This window comes from Humulus lupulus, chromosome 5 (assembly GCF_963169125.1).
Source record: "Humulus lupulus chromosome 5, drHumLupu1.1, whole genome shotgun sequence".
NCBI lineage: Eukaryota > Viridiplantae > Streptophyta > Magnoliopsida > Rosales > Cannabaceae > Humulus > Humulus lupulus.
Window position 1 is genome coordinate 212036897 of NC_084797.1, and position 23787 is coordinate 212060683.

The 23787-nt window shown below is 38.1% G+C and overlaps 1 protein-coding gene across 1 annotated transcript; it reads right to left on the reverse strand.

The window, feature by feature from the left end:
- Window positions 1-522: 522 nt before the first annotated feature.
- On the reverse strand, window positions 523-894 carry LOC133779931 (uncharacterized mitochondrial protein AtMg00240-like). Its single transcript, XM_062219828.1, has one exon. It carries the CDS (start codon window positions 892-894, stop codon window positions 523-525), a length of 372 nt encoding a protein of 123 aa, XP_062075812.1.
- Between the last annotated feature and the right edge of the window lie 22893 nt (window positions 895-23787).

A 23787-nucleotide genomic window follows, 5' to 3' on the forward strand; every position in this document is an offset into this window, starting at 1 on the left:
TAAATGCTTTGAAATTATAATTTTGAAAAGTGAAGAAAAATCCTATCTTTTTATAAGAAATTTGTGCTTAAAATTATAAATATTTTTGGAAAATGATAGTTTAAATTATTTTAACTATCACTAAAACTTGGGAATCAATATACTAATAAATATTATTAAACTTACATTTTGTGGATTCTAGTATCTTAATAATCTTTTCTTTTAACACTTATTGTCAACTCATTATTGCTTTATTTTTATTCTCTTAAATAGCTTTATTTTTCAATCTTTTATTTTATGTTCATAATATTAAAATTCATCAATCTTTGGAGCTAGGTTAGAATTTGTTACTTTTGATTTAAAATAGTTTTATTTTTTATTTTAGACAACTCCTTTGGGTTCGATCTCGTGCTTACACGAAAACTATTCTATAAATACGATTCGTGCGCTTGCGAGTATAAATTTTTAAACATACCCGTTTTGGGTCCATCAACACTCGACTTTAGCAGATGAGCAAGAGGCTGTGGTTTGCTTCTTGGAATTCTATGAGATGAGTGAGTTTCCAAGGAAGACACAACATCCGGTTATGGATCTTCGTGTGTTGAGAAAACTACCCCAATCGACATCTGTAAAAACCTTAAGAGGAAGAGACTTTGTTGGATCTGTTTGAATACAATTTGAGAAGAAGAAAAGACATTGGCTTGTTATAGATTTTAGATACTGTGGGATTTGGTGGGAAGCTTGTAAGTGAGGTGTACGAGGATCAGTGAGAAACTGACTTAAGCGGTTGACAACATAGCTAATATTCGATCTTGTAATGGTGAGGTAGATTAGCTTGCCGATGAGACGACGATATGATGTTGCATCTTGGACTGGTTCACCATCATCTTTGCTTCGTCTGATGTTGGTTTCCATAGGTGTGGAAGCTGCCTTAGAACCTAAATGACCTGTCTCAGAAAGGACTTGCAAAGTGAATGGTCTTTGAGAAACAGAAATGCCTTTTTTATTTCTTCCGATTTCTAGGCCTCGAAAGAACAGAAGATGTCCAAGATCTTTTAGTTGAAATGTGTTTTTTTAGATGATTTTTGAAAACATGGAAAAGTTGTTCATTATTGCTAGTAATAACAATATCACCAACATAGAAAAGTAAGGCTATGAAAACACCTGATTGTTGCTTGATGAACAAGGAGTGATCTGATTGAGAGTGTTGAAAACCATCTTTGAGAAGATTTGAGCTAAGTTTGGCATACCATTGCCTTAATGCTTGCTTGAGACCATAGATTTTTGTTGAGTTTGCAAATTGGGTTTGATGGGAGAGGCTCTTTTGAAGTATAGCCTTTTGGAAGCTTCATGTAGACAACTTCATCAAGGTCTCCATGTAAGAAAACATTATTTATGTCCATTTGATGCAAGGTCCAATTGTGATGAGCTGCAACAACAAGCATTAGTTTCAAAGTATTGAATTTAGCTACTGGAGCATAGGGTTCAAAGTAATCGATGCCTGGTTTTGAGTGTAGCCTTTAGCTACTAAACATGCTTTATACTGATCAATAACACCATTTGGTTGGTATTTGACTTTGTAAATCTACTTGATGCCTATTGCATTAGAACCATGGAGAAGAGATACAATGTCCCATGTTGTATTGTTTCCTAATGCATTAAGTTCAACTTGCATTGCTTGTTGCCACTCATAAATTTGAGAAGCTTTGGAGTAGTTTGTTGGTTCGGGAATGATGTGGGCAACAAGGGTTGCATCATGAAATGATGATGTACATTTATCATAAGATAAATAACCTGAAATGGGATAAGCAGTAGATGCAGCAGTAGTAATATTAGGACAAATATTGTCAGAAAGATGAGTAGGAGTAGTGATGGGGTGACCAAATCTAGAAGTAACATGAGGTGTCGTTTGTGGAGCTATAGAAGGACATGCATTGGAAATGGAAGTATAACATGGTAGAATATCAGAGTTAAACAACGCATCAGTCAAACTTTGCTGATTATCTCTATTGTAATGACCCAACTATTTCTAAGACCTTGGACCATTAAAAACTACTAGACTTAGCTACTACTTTTGGAGAAAACATAAGAAATAATCATAACTTTATTAAAACTCTAAAATAATTATTGTATCAATAACATAAAATAATATATTTAAAATGTAATATGGCATGGGTACCCATTGTTTGTAAAACATAACTTTAAATTAATTGTTCAAAAAGTAAATGTAGAATTTCAAAAGAAACATAATTCAAAAGACTAATTAAACGTCATCCTCGATCGACATGCAGTCCACTCAGTTCATTCATCCTTAACACACAAGCCAAGCTACCACAAATCCTTCCGCCTCCATATATATTTTCCTACATCTCACTAAAAATAAAGGAGTGAGCCTAATGCCCAGCAAGGAAAAATCTACAAACAATCATAGATCATAAACATAAGGCTATAAACATATGACTAATAAAACATATATCATATAGGACTACAATGGCCATCATACTTCTTGGGGCTCGTTAACTAAGCAAGTCTTATGCCCATAAATTTTGTGGGGCCTGCTATCTAAGCAAGTCCTATGCCCATAAATTATTGGGGCTTGCTAGCTAGACAAGTCATATGCCCAAGGACAATAAAACATACTATACATATCATAACATAAGCTTAACATAACATAAACATAAAAGCACATAAAGTCTATCCTATTTTTCTTACCAAAAGCTAGGATATTTGGAAACAAGAACGAGATTTAGAAATTCCTATAAACCAACAGTAGAAAAGGGTAAGAATCTTTAAGAATAAAGATGAATATGGGAACTAAACCATCAAGAAGAAACTTACCAAGAAAGACCTTAAGTTTCAAGAACTTAAATACCTAATCAATAATCAATAACAAGAGTCAGGATCTAAATAAAAGAAACTAAAGAAAACTAAAGAATTATATAGAACTGAACTGAACTTAAGGAATAGGAATACCTTGAATGACCTTATGAATTGGTCTAAACCCCAATACCGAAATCACACTATTTCTCACTTCCCAAGTGTTTATAAAAGCTTAGAATAATAAAGCTATAATCCAAAACCCAAGTGTATCTCTCTATAGTAACACTAGCACCTTGGAGACTCTGATCAAATACTTGAAGAATGAAGGAAATGGCTAAGCACTAGGTCCTATTTATAGAGTTCAAGGAGTGAAACTAACCCCTTTTAATTTGAATAAATAAATGATTATAAAATAAAAAATATTTGAATTTTCATTCAACTGACACCTAGAACTCGGTCAAAATCGTTCAAAGACAGGTCTAAGTGGTTAAGGGTATTTTTTAAAATTTAAAAATTCAAACTTCCAAAACTATACCTGTAACGCCCTGGATAACCAAGAACGTTACACTGTGTGTTTGAAATAGTGTGAGACTTGCTAATTAAGTCATTTAGATAAAATGTGAATCTACGACACAAACAGATTAGGTTTAAAAGATTTTGGTTATAAACGAATAATTTTCATTAAAATAAATGTTTCGTACATGGGATCCCAAATCAGGGTTTAAATAACGTAATTACAGAATTTCCAAATCTTATAATTAATCAAGCCACTCTAATGGAAAAATACACGGTTTAGGTTTCCATCCCTGTACAAACCCTCGACCGTGGCGGCCGAGCAGCTGACAATGTACACCTCGCCCCCAGAGCTCTCCAACCCATGGTTGAACCGTCTTACCCTTGCCTTTACCTGCACCACGTAGCACCCGTGAGCCAAGGCCCAACAAGAAAACATAATATCATAGTAAAATCAATATCATCAACTAAGTAGTTCACAGAGCATAGCCAAATGGTTTATAATACATTAATCAATTACCCAGCAAGCCATAGCATTCACTCAAACCAGGACATCAGTCAATAACCAATGACCTAGTTCCAGATATTTAGCATATCATACACAACAATTAACAATATTATACATGTCAAGCAGCAACTAGGATTAACGCCGTAGGCCGCACCCTCTATTTAATCCACTGTCTTTGGCTCAATTAGGCCAAGCCCAGTATTCACCCACTGATTCCGGCCCGCTTAAACCGAGCTCAGTGAATATAAAGTTGTCCTCAGCTACCAGTGGCTGAGCCGCGCCCTGTGCAGAAACATTGACTCCGGCACTCTTAGGCCGTTTATCACATGTCCCCATGGCATAATACCACCTCATGACATTCATACAATTATAGGGAGCTCTTAGTCCTAACATATTCACATGGTTTATCACAATCATATAACAGTGCATACAAATATAGGGAGCACCTAGTCCCATCCCATCCACATATACAGGTGGAGTTTTCTTACCTTTAATTCCAAGTGATTTGATTAGGAAAGGGGACCCCCGAGCACGATCCTGTCCCGAGCTCAAGCGTACACCTAGTCACAACCATGATAAAGGATTCCATCAATAATTGTATAAAGGTTTCCGGATAGAGTTCTAACCTTCGGGACATCGAATTCCACCAAACACGGTAGTGGGATCGATCCTGAGCACCCTATGTTAGGTTCTCGCGCTTAAAAACTCCAAAAGGCCAAAAATTCCCTTAAGGGCCGCGACTCAAGCTTCCCATGTCGCGGCATGCCCCCAACCAGAGGCCCAGCCTTGCCTAGAAACAGACACGGGCCACAGCTCAGCACTCCCCATGCCGCGACCCGCCCTTCTTCCCCAGCACCAAACCCAGAAAATCCTCCATTTTTCTACCAAAACCAAGCCAATTTACCCATCAAATCAACCCAACAACTTAATTTAATCATTCCAAGAGTTCTACTATGATTCTAGCAGAAAAACCTAACAAACTCTAGCTTTAAAACTCATCAAACCCAAGATTCAATTTTCAACTTCAACACCTCAAAAGAACAAAGGGAACCAGCCAATAAACACTGAATTAACTAGCTAAAAACACAGTTTGAAGCTTACCTTAGCCTCTACTTGAATCCACAAAGTGATGCTGAGTTAATCCCCAAGTCTAGAGCTCAAATCCTTGCTTAATTCCCAGCTTTTCCCTTGGTTTGGCTTAGAGAGAAAATGAAAGAGAAAGGGAGAAGTGATTGGGTCGATTTAGAGAATTCTAGATAATTCTTGTTTTTGTTTTATTTACTTAAGTCTCTAAGCTTACCTCAAAGGCTCGGGGTACCGAAAACGTCCCCGAGGGAAAAATGGTAAAATTCCCCGGTATTCCCACCTAGGCTTCCTAACATCAAATATATCTCTAATTATTTTTTTTCATAACTCAATAACCCAAATAAATATCCATTACCCAAAATACCCCTTGGCTCACCCCGAGTCAAGTACCGGGTCCCGTTGTGACTTTCCCGCTATTTGCTCCTTAGGATCGCCTCGTGCCGAATGCTGCAAATATATATATATATCCACATAATAATGTGGTCTCAATAGTTTATCACATTTATGCCCTAACGGGCCAAAATTACAATTATGCTCTCACAAGCTAAACAGGGCCCACATGCTTATCTAATACTCATAACACATGCATTTTCACCATTAATTCACATAACTTCCAATTATGTCCTCCCGACACACTAATCAAGGCCCTTAAGCCTTATTAGTAATTTTGGGTCGTTACAACTATCCTCTCCTTATAATAATTTCATCCTCGAAATTTACTCGAACTCATCACATGGTAAACCTCAGACTTCTGACTATAATTCCCAAGGTCCAACGCCTTTACTCTTAATCTTCGATAACACTCAAACGTGAGTAACAATCTTGTTCCACAAGATCTTGCATGACAGCTATACTTTCGTTAACCTTGCTCACGCATTAGATTTGCAGAAACTCCAGAGTCTGTTTAGTTCACAATGACCACTTCATTGTCTTATCATCGATACCAGAAATACCTATGAGTCATCACCTCTATCAGGGTGAGATCAGCTTATAGGCCCCCGACCTAACCCTTGGTACAACCTCAGAATTCCTGTCGAATCGGGAGTCAGAACTCCCCTTTCTTTCCCAGAATATCATACTCTTCCTTGCTGCATAACTTGGAGAGATACAAATCTCTCATCCTAGAACTTCGTATTCCAAAGTTAACAATTTACAAGTTCTTATGTCCTTTCAGATAGGCAGACATTCCTACCTTAAGAATTCCAACAACCTCTTTGGTTTCCCCCTGAACCAATACTGATTCGTAGTATCCCCTATCTTTCATTTCTTTACTTAGCATAGTACTCCTTGCCTTTTATCTTATTATGTCCTGTGCCGTGTCACCTTAGCTATACTTCAGCATTCATCACCGTGACTATCTCATCAAGGATTACACTTTCCTTAATATCCCAAATGTTCGCACACTCAACGCTTAATCCCTTAACATAACTGTTAAGCCCTCAGATTGCTATTCCATCTGTAATCAATTAGTAATTCCAGATTCCCACTCCATTCTCTAATTCCTTTCCCAAACTTGGAAAACTATAGGGTCTTAACTTAGCATTATCAATGCCCTGTCCCATTCCTAGTTCATATGAACCAAATTACACTAACTCATTCAGCTGAGTTATAACTTTCCCTGTCCAATCACCTTACTTATAGTCTAATGTGGTCCATTCCTATGATCCACCACCATACCACTTTACCTTTCAACATTCGAGCATACTAGATTCTGTCACCCACTCAAACTTCCTGGTTCAACACACCCTAGGAGGTGGAACGATCTCCATTTAGAATTCCCATCGGATCATTCATCCGATCCTGGTACCCTAACTCATAATACCTTGACAGGGTTCTTCCCTGTTTCCACCAAAACCATCACTTTGGATTCCATTGTCCAAGGGAATACGTACCTGCTTATCATCACACACTAAGGTTTTACCAATATCAATTGTTACCTTGTCCAGTCCATTGTAATCTATGATGTTCTTTTTAACTGACACACACCTCCCAAGTAAGAGATCCGCCTCCAATTACATCTTCTCCTCGTACAGTCGAGGATTTCTAATATCAACCATCAAACCCTTACATTTCACTAAATCTTGGTCTCAAGGTTATCTTTCTTACAAATGACCAAACGCTCAAATACCTTACGCTATGCACACACTGCTCACTTATCGCTCCATGTATATCGACCATGTTCCTAATCTTTTACCTCCTGCGAGGTTCGATCCATCCTTTCGTCAGTCTGAGCCTGGGCGTGCCCTAACCGGTGACGCACCCCTCACAGTTTCATATCTTTATCAAAAGTTAGGTCCTTTACGCTACCCCTTCTGTATTCAACCATAACACACATATTCCTACATCACCAAGCACTAATAAATTCTCACTCTGTCTTCTAAACTTCTGATATGACTTTATTAATTCAGTCCTACTTCGAATTTTACTGTCCTTCTAATCTCTGGTGTAGCTGCCTGCGAAGATACTAATGTAGTAGATGACACGTTTACTAGTCTTGTTGTGCTCCCTATCCTTTAGACATTCTTCAGTAGCTTCAAATCAAATTTCTGCATACCTGTCCCCTTTTCTTCATGTAGTGTTATTCTGAATACCCCTGGCGAGACCAAATTGACACTTTATGGGGCCTTACCTGTGACTCTGCTTTCTTAGTACTAACATCATCAGCGTAATAGTCATTCACTTTCACTTCTGACTGGAGAGTAGTCCAACATACCGCCCATAACCCTGAAGGGAGCTTGTCCATACCGTGCTTATATTTTCTGCTTGAAGAACTTACCTGTGTTGCTGAAGCTTGAGTCAATTAAGAACCTTTGTTACCAATTCATCACACCCTACTCGGTACAAGTAGTAATTCCTGAAATGTCTCTTTCCTTGATTCCCAGTTGGTAATAACCAGATTATAGATCAACTCCTGAAGACATTGTCCTGTCCTGTAACCGGGCATTTAAACTCTTCATCCCTAATAGGTGATGCCAATGATTCCCACAACATGATGGTCTGTTTGATCCACCCCGAGGTCAAACTTCTTCGACTACTTCAGTAACTCTTTCTGTCAACCATTACCATCTTCCATAATGTCCCTGATACCGAACCTATCTGTAGCCGAATCCTGAAGCACACCCAGTCCCTCCTTGCATACCCATCTGAATCCTTACTGGTTAGCTTAATTTCCATTCAGTCCAATTAAAGTACTCCAAATGATATCCCTTACAATCCACGGTTGTCTCTTAACAAATTAACTCTCACTCTGACTCATGTCAAGGCTTCCATATGACGAGCTCTATTGCTCACACCACGAACCTCTCTATTACTTGTATCCCAATTCCTCTTCCAGAAGTTTCTAATTCCTCCTCAACAAATACTAATATCTCCAGTCCCTCATATATTACCCTTGAGGCATATTCTCCATGTCTGAATCCTTTATGGAACATTCTCAACACCGAACTCTTCCAACTCGTTATATAACCAAAAATGTGAACTATTCAGTCAACTAATAATCTTCGAGGAACTAGCCTCGGGTTTCGAATGTAACAAGGCATTTCAGTCTTCCATTCCCTAAACATAGGAAATCCATCCTAACATATCAAATCATTCCATGTACAAGTCGTGCCCTCACCTGACATCCTTCCAGGTGGCGTCTCTTGCCTCAAGTGCATACTAAATAACCTCATTGATTCCCATCACTGTCCTGATGGCTATCTTGTAAATCAGAACACTTCCTGTCAAAACCAGGTGCCATAGCACTGTCTGGGCTTCGATCACCAAGAATTTTTCCTTACTAAATTCCACCAATGGAAATACTGTCATTTGCATCTCTTGCCCTACAACATTCATGCTCCATACCTCATTCCACAAATCTCAAATAACATGGCCCTCCCTGATGCCTAAATACGAATGAAGATCTCATACACCGGAGCGGCCCCGATACTCTGGACTATTCCAAAGTTGATCCTTAAATGGGTCATCATCCCCAGCTACACCCGCCTGTATCAATTTTCCCCAACATAAATTACCCAACTCACAAAACTCATTGACATACACTGTCATTACCTTATCATTCTAAATCAAGCTTATAAGCCTATTAGTCTCCGCAGCTCAAATTATGTCTTTATAACCTCTTCTATCGAGTCACCATCTGAGTTCTTTCCAACCTAGCATGCCATAATCTCGACCTGAGTACCATTACCAGGCACCCTTCCGCCACAAATACTTAGTACAACCCCTTAGTCATGACCTCTCATCTTCATATAACCAAGGATGGAATTAGCTTTGCCCATCCATGGACCAATCCTTACATAACCCAAACTTTCCTCAAAACTAGAGGATATCGCCTTTTAAGCCTTCCATATAGTACTCTTATCGGTTTGTATCTTTATATTAGACCAACACTTGTAACCTTACTATCAAAGTATACAAAGCATCTCCTTCTCCAGAAAAGTAAGCTGTTCTGACATCTGGTCTCAGCTATTAAACCCCACAGCTTACTCACATACTAGCGAACATATGTTGCGACTTTCAGGGGCAGATGGAGTTCCCAACCCCGACTAACATCTGCAACCCCCTATAAAACAGTGCCAAGTCCACTTAAGCATTCTAGGCACAAACAATTTGAATTCATTTGTCACTGCTGACTAAACTCCTCAGCCCTGAGGTTCAAACTTCGAACCAATCCACAATAAGATCCAAATAACCACAATAATCATGCACACATAAAGCATAATAAATGCTAATTCACAATTCCATGCATTTAGCTACCAAATCTTATTGCAACCAAGTATACTCACACTTTATCATGCTTCCTACAAGCCAATAATCAGATACAACATATAAATTAAATTCAAGCAGTTAACCACATACACTTAGTATGCAAACCATTATCCAAATATTCATTCACATGTAATAGCAATACTGATCAACACGCCTCAATCTCATCACACAATAGTCAAGGGCCAGGCCCTATCAGTTTCTCATGCTCCCTACAGACTTACAACATAATACATTTATATTTCAATCAAGAACTTAAGCATATAGTCTCATATATTCAATTACAGAACCCTGAGTCGAGCTTGTCTTTAGCGGTCAGTGTACATGTCTAGCCTATCTTCAGGAACCCTTAAACCTAGGACGCTCTGATACCAAGTTGTAATGCCCTGGATAACCAAGACCGTTACACTGTACGTTTGAAATAGTGTGAGACTTGCTTATCAAGTCATTTAGATAAAAATGTGAATCTACGACACAAACAGATTAGGTTTAAAAGATTTTGGTTATAAACAAATAATTTTTATTAAAATAAATGTTTGGTACATGGGATCCCAAATCAAGGTTTAAATAACGTAATTGCAGAATTTCCAAATCTTATAATTAATCTAGCCACTCTAATGGCAAAATACACGGTTTAGGTTTCCGTCCCTGTACAAACCCTCTACCGTGGTGGCCGAGCAGCTGACAATGTACACCTCGCCCCCAGAGCTCTCCAACCCATGGTTGAACCATCTTACCCTTGCCTTTACGTGCCCCACGTAGCACTCGTGAGCCAAGGCCCAGCAAGAAAACATAATATCATAGTACAATCAATATCATCAACTAAGTAGTTCACGGAGCATAACCAAATGGTTTATAAGACATTAATCAATTACCCAGTAAGCCATAGCATTCACTCAAACCAGGACATCAATCAATAACCAATGACCTAGTTCCAGATATTTAGCATATCATACACAACAATTAACAATATTATACATGTCAAGCAACAACTAGGGTTAACGCCGTAGGCCGCACCCTCTATTTAACCCACTATCTTTGGCTCACTTAGGCCAAGCCCAGTATTCACCCCACTGACTCCGACCCTCTTAAATCGAGCTCAGTGAATATAAAGCTGTCCTCAGCTACCAGTGGCTGAGCCGCGCCCTATGCGCAAACATTGACTCCGACACTCTTAGGCCGTTTATCACATGTCCCCATGGCATAATACCACCTCATGACATTCATACAATTATAGGGAGCTCTTAGTCCCAACATATTCACATGGTTTATCACAATCATATAATAGTGCATACAAATATAGGGAACACCTAGTCCCATCCTATCCACATATACAGGTGGAATTTTCTTACCTTTAATTCCAAGTGCTTTGATTAGGAAAGGGGACCTCCAAGCACGATCCTGCCATGAGCTCAAGCGTACACCTAGTCACAAACATGATAAAGGATTCCATCAATAATTGTATAAAGGTTTCCAGATAGAGTTCTAACCTCCGGGACATCGAATTCCACCAAACACAGTAGTGGGATCGATCCCGAGCACCCTATGTTAGGTTCCCGCGCTTAAAAACTCCAAAAGGCCAAAAATGCCCTTAAGGGCCGCGGCTCAAGCTTCCCATGCCATGGCATGCCCCCAACCAGAGGCCCAGCCTTGCCTAGAAACAGGCACGGGCCGTGGCTCAGCACTCCCCATGCCGCGACCCGCCCTTCTTCCCCAGCACCAATCTGCTTCGAAGGACCGCGACACACCAAGAACTGAGCCGCGGCCCGACCCCTTCGAACCCAAAATATCCTCCATTTTTCTACCAAAACCAAGCCAATTTACCCATCAAATCAACCCAACAACTTAATTTAATCATTCCAAGAGTTCTACTATGATTCCAGCAGAAAAACCTAACAAACTCTAGCTTTAAAACTCATCAAACCCAAGATTCAATTTTCAACTTCAACACCTCAAAAGAACAAAGGGAACCATCCAATAACCACTGAATTAACTAGCTAAAAACACAGTTTGAAGCTTACCTTAGCCTCTACTTGAATCCACAAAGTGATGCTGAGTTAATCCCCAAGTCTAGAGCTCAAATCCTTGCTTAATTCCCAACTTTTCCCTTGGTTTGGCTTAGAGAGAAAATGAAAGAGAAAGGGAGAAGTGATTGGGTCAGTTTAGTGAATTCTGAATAATTCTTTTTTTTTTGTTTTATTTACTTAAGTCTCTAAGCTTACCTCAAAGGCTTGGGGTACCGAAAACGTCCCCGAGGGAAAAATGGTAATATTCCCCGGTATTCCCACCTAGGCTTCCTAACCTCAAATATATCTCCAATTATTTATTTTCATAATTCAATAACCCAAATAAATATCCATTACCCAAAATACCCCTTGACATACCCCGAGTCAAGTACCGGGTCCTGTTATGACTTTCCCGCTATTTGCACCCTAGGATCGCCTCGTGCCGAATGCTGCAAATATATATATCCACATAATAATGTGGTCGCAACAATTTATCACATTTATGCCCTAACGGGCCAAAATTACAATTATGCTCTCACAAGCTAAACAGGGCCCACATGCTTATCTAATACTCATAACACATGCATTTTCACCATTAATTCACATAACTTCCAATTATGTCCTCCCGACACACTAATCAAGACCCTTAAGCCTTATTAGTAATTTTGGGTCGTTACAATACCCATGGAGCCGATATATCGCCCACCCTAGGCGATATATCACCTCCCCCAGTATTCCTGAGGCTTGTTCGATCGTTCGTGCAAAGTCGACGTGTTTTCCGTATCTTTCGTTAGGCAATATATCAACCCCTAATCTGCGACATATCGACATACATAGATATATTATACACGTATTTGCACTTTTTCAGCATAATTTGAATTGGATTAACAACTTTGATTGAGTCATAATACGATCCTAATAATTTCTGGAAGGTTCTTGAGCTTCTTTATCTTTCCTTTATTAAAACTATTCATCAAAATACTTAATTCCTTAATAATCATGATTATGACAAGTGTCATGCTCTTATTGGCTCTATCTAAACCTTAGGTTTATAATAAATAATATATCTAGGACCAACAATATTAATCAAACCTTATGTTATAATTAATATTCTTAAACTATAGGTTAAAATTATAAAATCCATAACAGTTGTTATGAGTTTCCAACTAAGTCCCGACTTGAACAAAAATCCACGGTAACTAACATACTACTAACTAATACTAAATACTACTACTACTATCTAGCTTGGCTAAACAAACATTCTGGGACTCTACAATTCTCCCCTACCATAAAGAATTTCATCCCCGAAATTTACTTACCAAACAATTTTGAATACTGGACTAACATGTCCTCCTCCAACTCCCACGTTGCCTCCCGTTCGGAACTATTACTCCATAGGACCTTGACTATCAGAATACTCTTAGACCGCAATTCCTTCATCCCTCTATCCAAGATGCTAATCGATCGTTCCTCATAACTCAAGTCTTTCTAGAGTGCTATCGTGTCAGACCCATCCCACGTCCTCAAGTATGATGGGTCTGACACATATCTATGCAGCATCAAGATGTGGAACACATTATGGCTATCTGCTAGAGCTGGCGGTAGGGCTAATCTATATGCAACTACTCCCACTTTGTCCAATATCTCAAAAGGACCTATAAACCGGGGACTAAGCTTGCCTTTCCTCCCAAACCGTTTCACACCTTTCATAGGAGATATCTTTAAGAAGACTTGATCTCCAACTTTGAATTCTACATCACGCCGCTTGGCATCCGCATAACTTTTCTGATGGCTCTGAGCAGCGAGCATACGCTTTCTAATTAGCACTACTGCATCCTGAGCTTCTCTAACAACTTTGGGCCCAAGAAGTTGCCTTTCTCCTACCTCATCCCAATGTAACGGTGATCGACACCTCCTTCCATAAAGTAACTCATAGGGTACCATCCCGATCATTGTTTGGTAGCTATTGTTGTAGGAGAATTCTATTAGCGGCAAATACTTACTCCATGATCCTTTGAAATCAAGTACACAAGTGCGCAACATATCTTCTAAAATCTGTATGGTATGCTCAAACTTACTGTTTGTCTAAGGATGAAATGCTGTACTAAGAGTTAACTTGGTACCCATGGCTTGCTGCAAGCTTCCCCAAAATCTCAACGTAAACACCGATCCTTTATCTGACACTATGGTCTTAGGGATTCCATGCAGTCTTACTATTTCTTTAACATAAATGTCTGCATACTGATCTGTTGTATATGTAGTCTTAAGGAAATAAGCTGACTTCGTTAGTCTATCTATTACTACCCAAGCTGAGTCGTGCTGCTTATTTGTTCATGGTAGTCCTGTCACGAAATCCATGGCTATGTCGTCCCATTTCCATTCTGGAATACTGAGTGGTTGCAATAAGCCTGAAGGCTGCTGATGTTACGCTTTCACTTGCTGGCATACTAAGCATTTAGACACATACTCCGCTATATCTTTCTTCATTCCTGGCCACCAATATGACACCTTAAGGTCGTGAGTCATCTTGGTCGACCCTAGGTGAACTGAGTATGGGGTATTGTGCTCTTCTTCTAAAATCTTCATCTTAATCTTTCGATCATTCAGCACGCATGCCCGATCCTTATATCTCAAAAACCCCTATCCTGAGATCGAGAAATCTGTGGCCTTGCCTTCTTTAACTGCATCCATATGTGCTACTAATGTGTCATCATGCCTTTGCCCAATCCGTATATCTTCTAACAGACTTGACTGGATAGACAAGTTAGCCAGTTTACCAATGACTACTTCTATTCCAGCATTGATCAGCTCTTGCTGTAGCGACTTTTCTATTCCAATTAACGCTGCTAAATTTCCATAACTCTTCCTACTTAGCGCATCAGCAACTACGTTTTCTTTTCCCGGGTGGTATAGGATTTCGCAGTCATAATCCTTCACTAATTCTTACCACCTACGCTACCTCATGTTGAGCTCCTTCTGAGTGAAGAAATACTTTAAGCTTTTGTGGTCCGTATAAATCTCACATCGTTCTCCATAAAGATAATGGCGCCAGATTTTCAATGCAAAGACCACCACTACCAACTCCATATCATGCATTGGATAGCGTTGCTCATACTCCTTCAGCTGTCTTGAGGCGTAGGCTATCACCTTGTCATTCTGCATTAGCACACAACCCAATCCTTGCTTTGATGCATCACAGTAGACTACAAACTTGTCGTTGGGTGTCGGCACACAAAGTACTGGTGCTGAGCATAGCTTATCCTGAAGCAACTGGAAGCTCTCTTCACACTTATCTGTCCAGCTGAACCTTTGCTGTTTCCGGGTTAGGTTGGTGAGCGGAGTGGCTATCTTAGAAAAGCCCTCTACAAACCTCCAATAATAACCTGCTAGTCCCAGAAAACTTCTTACCTCAGACGCATTCTTTGGTCTTGGCTAATCCTTCATAGCCTCTACCTTAGATGGGTCTACAGCAACTCCTTCCTTGGATACATTGTGGCCGAGGAACGCTACTTGCGAAAGCCAAAATTCACACTTTTTGAACTTAGCATAAAGTTGATGCTCCTTTAGTCGTAACAAGATCAACCTTAAATGTTCCTCGTGCTCATCTTCGTCCTTTGAGTACACCAAGATATCGTCAATGGATACTACGATGAATTTGTCCAAATAATCCTTGAAGACCCTATTCATTAAATCCATGAACGTGGCTGGAGCATTGGTAAGAACAAAAGGCATAACTAGAAACTCGTAATGTCCATAACGTATTCTAAAAGCTGTCTTAGGAATATCCTCTTCCCGTACTTTGAGCTGATGATACCTGGACCGTAGATCGATCTTTGAAAACACGGTTGCTCCTCGGAGTTGATCAAACAAGTCATCAATTCGGGGTAGCAGGTATTTATTCTTAATCGTTACCTTATTCAGCTCGTGGTAATCAATACACATCTGCATATTTCCGTCTTTCTTCTTCACAAATAGAATCAGTGCTCCCCATGGCGAATGGCTTGGTCTAATGAAACCCAAGTCTAAGAGTTCTTGTAGCTGCGTCTTTAACTCCTTGAGTTCAGTAGGTGCCATCCGGTATGGTGCCTTGGAGATAGGCTCGGTGTCCGGTACTAGTTCGATTTTGAAGTCAATTTCCCAAGTCGGCGGCAACCCTAGTAAGTCGTCAGGAAATACTTCTGGAAATTCCTTTATGATGCGGACGTCTCCAACCTTTAGTGGTGTTTCCTTTACCACATTTGTGACACTGGATAAGAATGTGTGACATATTTTTTCTATCATCCTTTGAGCTTTGAGAGATGAAATACGTGGCGTATGTAGTCCTGAAACTTTTCCCATAAAGCATAATTTCTAACCGTCAGGAGTCTCGAACATCACTTTCTTGCGTTTGCAGTCGATGGTTGCGCCATGCCTCGTTAGCCAATCCATTCACAATATCACGTTGAAGTCTTTAATCTCTATCTCTATCAAGTCTCCTTCTAGTTCTACATCCTCAATTTTGATTGGTACGCCTCGTACTATCCGTGATGATAGGACTACTTCGCCTGAAGGCAACTCTATCACAAACCTAGTTCTAAATCTTTCACAAGGTTTGTCTAATTTTTCTATCATTCCTAACGAGATATACGAGTGAGTGGCTCCCGAATCAAATAATACTGAACATACTTTATTGACGATAGAAATCTGACCTGTGACCACTTTATTACTAGTGTTATCTTCTCCCTGGGTTAAGGCAAAGAGTCTGGCAGGAACCATCTTATTGTCTCTTTTCTCTTCTGGCTTGAGCTGGGGACATTCTCTCTTTTGGTAACCTTCTTGACCACATTTGTAGCATCCCTTAGTGTTTGCACGACACTCACCAGGATGTTTCTTTTGGCACTTAGAGCGCTGCGACTATTCTACATAACCTGACCTACTACCTCCATTGTTCGTTCATGCTCTTTTATTGTTGTCGGACTGCTTGTTGTCAGGATGCCTTCTCTTCTGACCATTACTATTGTTGCTGGACAAATGGTTGTTGTGGTTGTTGTTCCGACCATTCTGAGGTTAACCCTACTGTTTAGGCTCAGGCTTACTGGCTTCCTCCTTACTAACATTCACCTGAAGCCTTTCTACTTCTATAGCTGTTTCTAGAACATCGGCATACGTAGTATTTTCCAGGTTTGCTAGTTTAACCCCTAGCTCAATCTTTGGTCTAAGTCCTCTAACAAACTTGGTAACTCTCAGAAAGTCAGTTGGAACCATCTCTGGTGCAAACTTAGCTAATCGGTCAAACTGCCGAGCATGCTCTGCTACTGTCAAGTTGCCCTGCTTCAGACTAGCAAACTCCTCGACCTTTGTAGCAATGACTGCCAAGTTGTAGTACTTTTTGTGGAACAGCTCCACAAATATGGTCTATGTCATGGTGGCGACATCGTAAGTCTGCTAAACTAAGTCCCACCATATTCTAGGATCCTTTTTAAGCAGAGACGAAATGCAGGATATGCGGTCCGTGTTGCCGAGATTCATGTGCGCTAGGATCGGCTCTACATTTCTGAGCCATTCTTCTGCCTCGAAGGGGTCCGTTGTCCCTTCAAAGTTTGGAGCGTGTTGCTTACGAAACCGCTCGTAGATTGGCTCCATGTACTGAGCAGGGTATGGTTCATAGTTTGCCATTGGACATCCCCCATAAGGACCTACTTGATGGGGTGCTTGAGCCATTTGTTGAGGCTGCAGTTGCGACTAAGGAGGAGGCTGCAGCTGAGCTTGCTGTTGCTGGTGCGGCAGTAATTCCTCCACTTGCTATTGTAGTCTGACAATTTCTGCGGTGTTATCAATCGGCGGTGGCGGAACACTTCTATTAGCATTAGCATTGGTAGCACGCACTCCCCTTCTACGAACCGGAGGGGCTTCATTAGTCTCAGGAGCGACGCTAGAGGCATTGACATTGGTGCGTGCAGACCTTCTGAGCGACATCTTCAACAAAGTTCTGAGAGTTGAGAAAAACATATTAAAACTTAGCCTAATAGGCTCTAAAACAAAACTTAATCTAAGAAAACATAACTCAGACCTATCAATTATGATTTCTTATGAAAAATTATATAAGCCTTCTTTATAATTAGGGTGTGTTTCTATACTTAGAAAAATAAGCCATCTTTATTATTTTCTAAGTCTGTTTCTAATCATCCTATATGACTTAATTCTCAGGCTCAAAACTCGTCGTTATTCCAAAGTTAACCATATTGAGGGAGGGCTGGGATCAGTAAAATCGTTCCCACTACTATGGCCCCCTAACTCTCAATATAGAACCCGGTTCATTGATTTGTATCCACGCCCACCGAACTTAGTCATTATTTATTAAATTTATTATTTATTATGATTGTAAAAAAAAATCAAACTCATACATGTCATTCAAAAATAACAATGATATTTATTTGGAAACACAGTTTTCACTAAGTACAATCATAAATGCAAAGATAATAAATAAAATAAATAAAGAAACTAATCTAATCTAAAAATCAGGATATACTACATCTGACCGTTCATCTAACATATCATCATCTATCTCCTCATAATCATCATTATTGTGAGCCTCAAAATTCCCTCTAGGAAGATTCGTAAAGATTCTATTTTTTTGCTCATTTGAGAATTGGAATTCCATCTTAGAGGTGAACCTAAGGATGAGAAAATAATATGTCATAGCTACTGGTAATTCATCTTCATCATCTATAGTCTCCCATATTTCTTCTAAAGCTTTAATTACAATTGGATGATCTTTAAAAAGTCTAATCACTAAAACATATTGCTCTGTTGCTCTCATCATGATTTGTTTAGTTATTTGGAGGTGACCTATCTCATGGTGGAATAAGAGTAATCTCCGAGTGATTCTTTCTAGCACTCCTACTATATTTCTTGGCTCTCTGATTCTTTTCAAGGCCTTAATGGCTTGGGTATCCTCATAGGTTAAGGCTCCATCCATTCTAAACTAAAAAACATAAGGTTAAACACATAAACATAATAACTATAGCATAAACACTTACCTTACCGGTTAGATTCGGAGCTTGAGCGTGTGTACCAAGGAGAACTTCATGCAAATGGACTGTTTCTCTGATACCAACTGTAATGACCCAACTATTTCTAAGACCTTGGACCATTAAAAACTACTAGACTTAGCTACTACTTTTGGAGAAAACATAAGAAATAATCATAACTTTATTAAAACTCTAAAATAATTATTGTTTCAATAACGTAAAATTATATATTTAAAATGTATTATGGCATGGGTACCCATTGTTTGTAAAACATAAAACATAAATGTAAACTAATTGTTCAAAAAGTAAATGCGGAATTTCAAAAAAAACATAATTCAAAAGACTAATTAAACGTCATCCTCGATCGACACGCAGTCCACTTAGTCCATTCATCCCTAACACACAAGCCAAGCTACCACAAATCCTTCCGCCTCCATATCTATATTCCTACATCACACTAAAAATAAAGGAGTGAGCCTAATGCCCATCAAGGAAAATTTTACTAACAATCATAGATCATAAACATAAGGATATAAACATATGACTAATAAAACATATATCATATAGGACTATAATGGCCATCATACTTCTTGGGGCTTGTTAACTAAGCAAGTCTTATGCCCATAAATTTTGTGGGGCTTGCTATCTAAGCAAGTCATATGCCCATAAATTATTGGAGCTTGCTAGCAAGACAAGTCATATGCCCAAGGACTATAAAACATACTATACATATCATAACATAAGCTTAACATAACATAACATAAATATAACATAACATAAAAGCACATAAAGTCTATCCTATTTTCCTTTCCAAAAGCGGGGATATTTGGAAACAAGAACGAGATTTAGAAACTCCTATAAACCAACAGTAGAAAAGGGTAAGAATCTTTAAGAATAAAGATGAATATGGGAGCTAAACCATCAAGAAGAAACTTACCAAGAAAGACCTTAAGTTTCAAGAACTTAAATACCTAATCAAGAATTAATAACAAGAGTCGGGATCTGAATAAAAGAAACTAAAGAAAACTAAAGAACTATATTGAGCTGAACTTAAGGAATAGGAATACCTTGAATGACCTTATGAATTGGTCTAAACCCCAATACCAAAATCACACTATTTCTCACTTCCCAAGTGTTTATAAAAGCTTAGAATAATAAAGCTTTAACCCAAAACCCAAGTGTATCTCTCTATAGTAACACTAGCACCTTGGGGGCTATGATAAAATACTTGAAGAATGAAGGAAATGACTGAGCACTAGGTCCTATTTATAGAGTTCAAGGAGTGAAACTAACCCCTTTTAATTTGAATGAATAAATGATTATAAAATGAAAGAGATTTGAATTTTCGTTCAACTGACACCCAGAACTCGGTCAAAATCGTTCAAAGGCAGGTCTAAGTGGTTAAGGGTATTCTTTAAAATTTTAAAAGTCAAACTTCCAAAACTATACCCATGGAGCCGATATATCACCCACCCTAGGCGATATATCGCCTCCCCCAGTATTCCCGAGGCTTGTTCGATCGTTCATGCAAAGTCGACGTGTTTTCTGTATCTTCCGTTAGGTGATATATAGGCCCCTAAGCTGCGATATATCGACATACATAGATATATTAAACACGTATTTGCACTTTTTCAGCATAATTTGAATTAGATTAACAACTTTGATTGAGTCATAATACGATCCTAACAATTTCTGGAAGGTTCTTGAGCTTCTAGATCTTTCCTTTATTAAAACTATTCATCAAAATGTTTAATTCCTTAATAATCATGATTATGACAAGTGTCATGCTCTTATTGGCTCTATCTAAACCTTAGGTTTATAATAAATAATATATCTAGGACCAACAATATTAATCAAACCTTATGTTATAATTAATATTCTTAAACTATAGGTTAAGCTTATAAAATCCATAACTGTTGTTATGAGTTTCCAACTAAGTCCTGACTTGAACCAAAATCCACGGTAACTAATGTACTACTAACTAATACTAAATACTACTACTACTATCTAGCTAGGCTAAGCAAACATTCTGGGACTCTACACTATGAAATGTATAAATGTTTCCATGGAATTGAACATCACGAGAGTGCGAAATCTGGTTTGTTTGAAGGTCAAGTAAGCTATAAGATTTCATACCTAATGGATAACCAATAAACACACATGCTCTTGATCGATGTGTTAATTTATGTCTTTGACTAACTAAGCTTGATGCATAAGCTAAACAACCAAAAGTTTTTAAATGATCATAAGAAGGCATTTTATTATATAATAACTCAAATTAAGTTTTCTGTTTCAACATTTAGATGGAGTACAATTAATTAAATATACGGAAAAGCACAATATAACTCCAATAACACAAAGGAATGGCTGATTCAAAAGATAAAGCTCGGGCCACATTAAGAATGTGTTGATGTTTGCATTCAACAACTGAGTTTTGTTGAGGCATATCAACACATGAGTGGCAATGAATAACTCCTTTAGTAGCATAAGAGGAGGTTAAGTTAAGCTCTTTTGCATTGTCGGACCTAATTGATCGAATAACACATAAAAATTGAGTGTTAATGAGAGCAAAAAAATTAGGGATAACAGTGCTAACTTCATATTTATTTTTGAGTAAATATATCCAAGTGTAGCATGTACAATCATCAACAATGGTAAGAAAAAAACGATAACCTTCAATGCTATGGAGATGAAAGGGTCCCCATATGTCTAAATGAATTAGATCAAAAGCATTAGAAGATAAATTATTATGAGAAGTAAAAGGTAATTTTCTTTTTTTTGCTAAATGACAAATGTTACAGTGTTCAGCATAAGGAGTTGAAACAGAAAAATCAAGAGTTTTATTCAAAGCTTTAGTAATGAACCTAGAAGGGTGTCCCATTCGAGAATGCCATCTTGTAGAGTCAAAGACATTATTACACAAAATAGGTTGTTGAAAATTAAAAGCAAGAGTACTGTCTTGTTGAATAGAATAGAGATATCCATGCTTTTTAGCTATCCCAATCCTCAAAGTCTGCTCCTGAATGAGACAATAGGCAGAGGTAAAAATTAATGTGAACTTGGTATTTTGAGTGAATGGATGAATAGAAAATAAATTGAAAGGAAACTGAGGGACATACATAGTATTTTGTAAGATGATATTTTTATTTATTTTAACTGCACCCACAACAGTAACATTACACTTTAATACCAGTTGGAAGAGCAATATGCACCAGGAATGAGATAGAGTCAAAAGAAGAAAAGCATGCTTTATGAAAACATACATGATGGGTAGCCCCACTATCTATTATCCATTGAAATGGAGAGATATTAGCAACAGAATTAGAAGCAGGTGTAGAATTTGTAGCTGAAGTAAAGGCTCCTTTGTTGAGATGTTGAGTGAAAAGGCGTATCAGATGTTGACATTGGTTTGTCAAAATGGAAGGATCTGGTTCTGCCGTAGTGTGAGATTTAGAAGAAGCTTGGTTGATAGTTGCTTTGAGCTTGTGTTGAGACTTTTGGTGGTCTCCATATCCTGGGGGAAGCCTGTTGAGATTGGTTTAATAAAAGATGATTTTTTTTTAGACATGAAGAGGTGCTAAAACAATAACAATTTTACAAAAGTCAACAAGTGAAAGTTGACTTTCGGTATAGGCATTTATAAATCAACTTTTTGGGTCCAAAATATTTATTTGGAGTATATAAGAGTACCTAAGAAGTTTGGGAGCATTTGGATGTGTTTTGAGATAAGTCTTGGAGTGCCAAAATAGATGCGTCGTCGATGCATCGCCTCCTAGGAGGCGAGGCGTTGCCTAAAGCCTTAAAAATAGGCCTAAGATAGAATAGGCGATGTGTCGCCTGGGCTATTACGGAAAGTCCATGCAATTACATAAAATACCTCCAAAACTTAAATTTAAATGCTCTAATATCATTGGTTGAGTCTAATGATGGTCATATACTATTTAAGGGGTTCATATGAGTTAATTGGTGAATTGATCACTCACATCTCTCTCTTTCTCTAGCTATTAAGATTACTAGTTTTCTCCAAGAAACTCATCAAGCATTGCTTGACTTGCACGAGTTTTAAAGCTTGTTGAATCCCAAATCTCATTCTACTTAGTTGATGCTTCAAGCAATAAGGGAAGGATTGGAATAGAGATTTTGGACAACAATATTCTTATTGTGTATTAGCCTTAGAAGTTTCCCAAGTTTGAAGATTCAAGTTGCTCTAAATCAAAGGTTGTATCTATCTACCCTAACTTTGTTTTGTGTTACTCTATTGTATCTTTTCATTGTTAATATTGATGATTAACTGTTTCTAAATTCATCTTATCATCATTTAATTATTTAGTTTCTTATATTCAAGATTGACATTCATATTATGAACATGTTTATTTTATTATCAAGATTTGTATTCATACTTTGAATACAGTTCTTGCTTAGCATTTAAGGTTTCAAATATTGAACTATTCCCATTATTAATTGTTGATTTGCAAAGTGTAAAGCCATATATTCCCAACAATCAAAATCTCTATTTCTAATTACTTTCATTTTTGTGATTTGCATAATCAACAATGAGGAAAATTTGTTCATCTTCTACAATCTTCAAATCCTTGTATCAAGATTTGGTTTGTGTTGAACACATAACTATGAAAGATCAAAGAAAGTTCTATTTGGAAATACTCTACATGAATGTGGATATGGATTCAAAGTCTTCATCAACAAAGGATGAGACAACTCAATGGGATTACATACTCAAGGAGATTGGTATCATTAAATTTCTTATTTCTAAATGTGTAGATTTCACGAATTTGAATGAAATGTGTTTGCTACCATTTTTGTGAGTTTGAGTTTATTGTTTATGTTAAGAGTACAATGTTGAATTTTAATGAGCAATTCAAGGGTGATTGTTATACTTGTTTTTTTTGTAAAGTTATTGATCATGTGAGATATGATAATTGTAAAATTAACCATAATAAGATTAGGGGTAATGTAATTGATGATGAGATCTTTGTGACCATAGTTGAATTTAATACATTTGATGATGAATGTATGATAACCCTAAAGAGAATTGACATTAAAATGCATGTAGTGATGAGACTAATGCAACCTTAAGAGAAGG

Coding starts and splice junctions, on each gene's coding strand:
- LOC133779931 (XM_062219828.1), bottom strand. CDS start 894: ATGGAAACCAACATCAGACGAAGCAAAGATGATGGTGAACCAGTCCAA.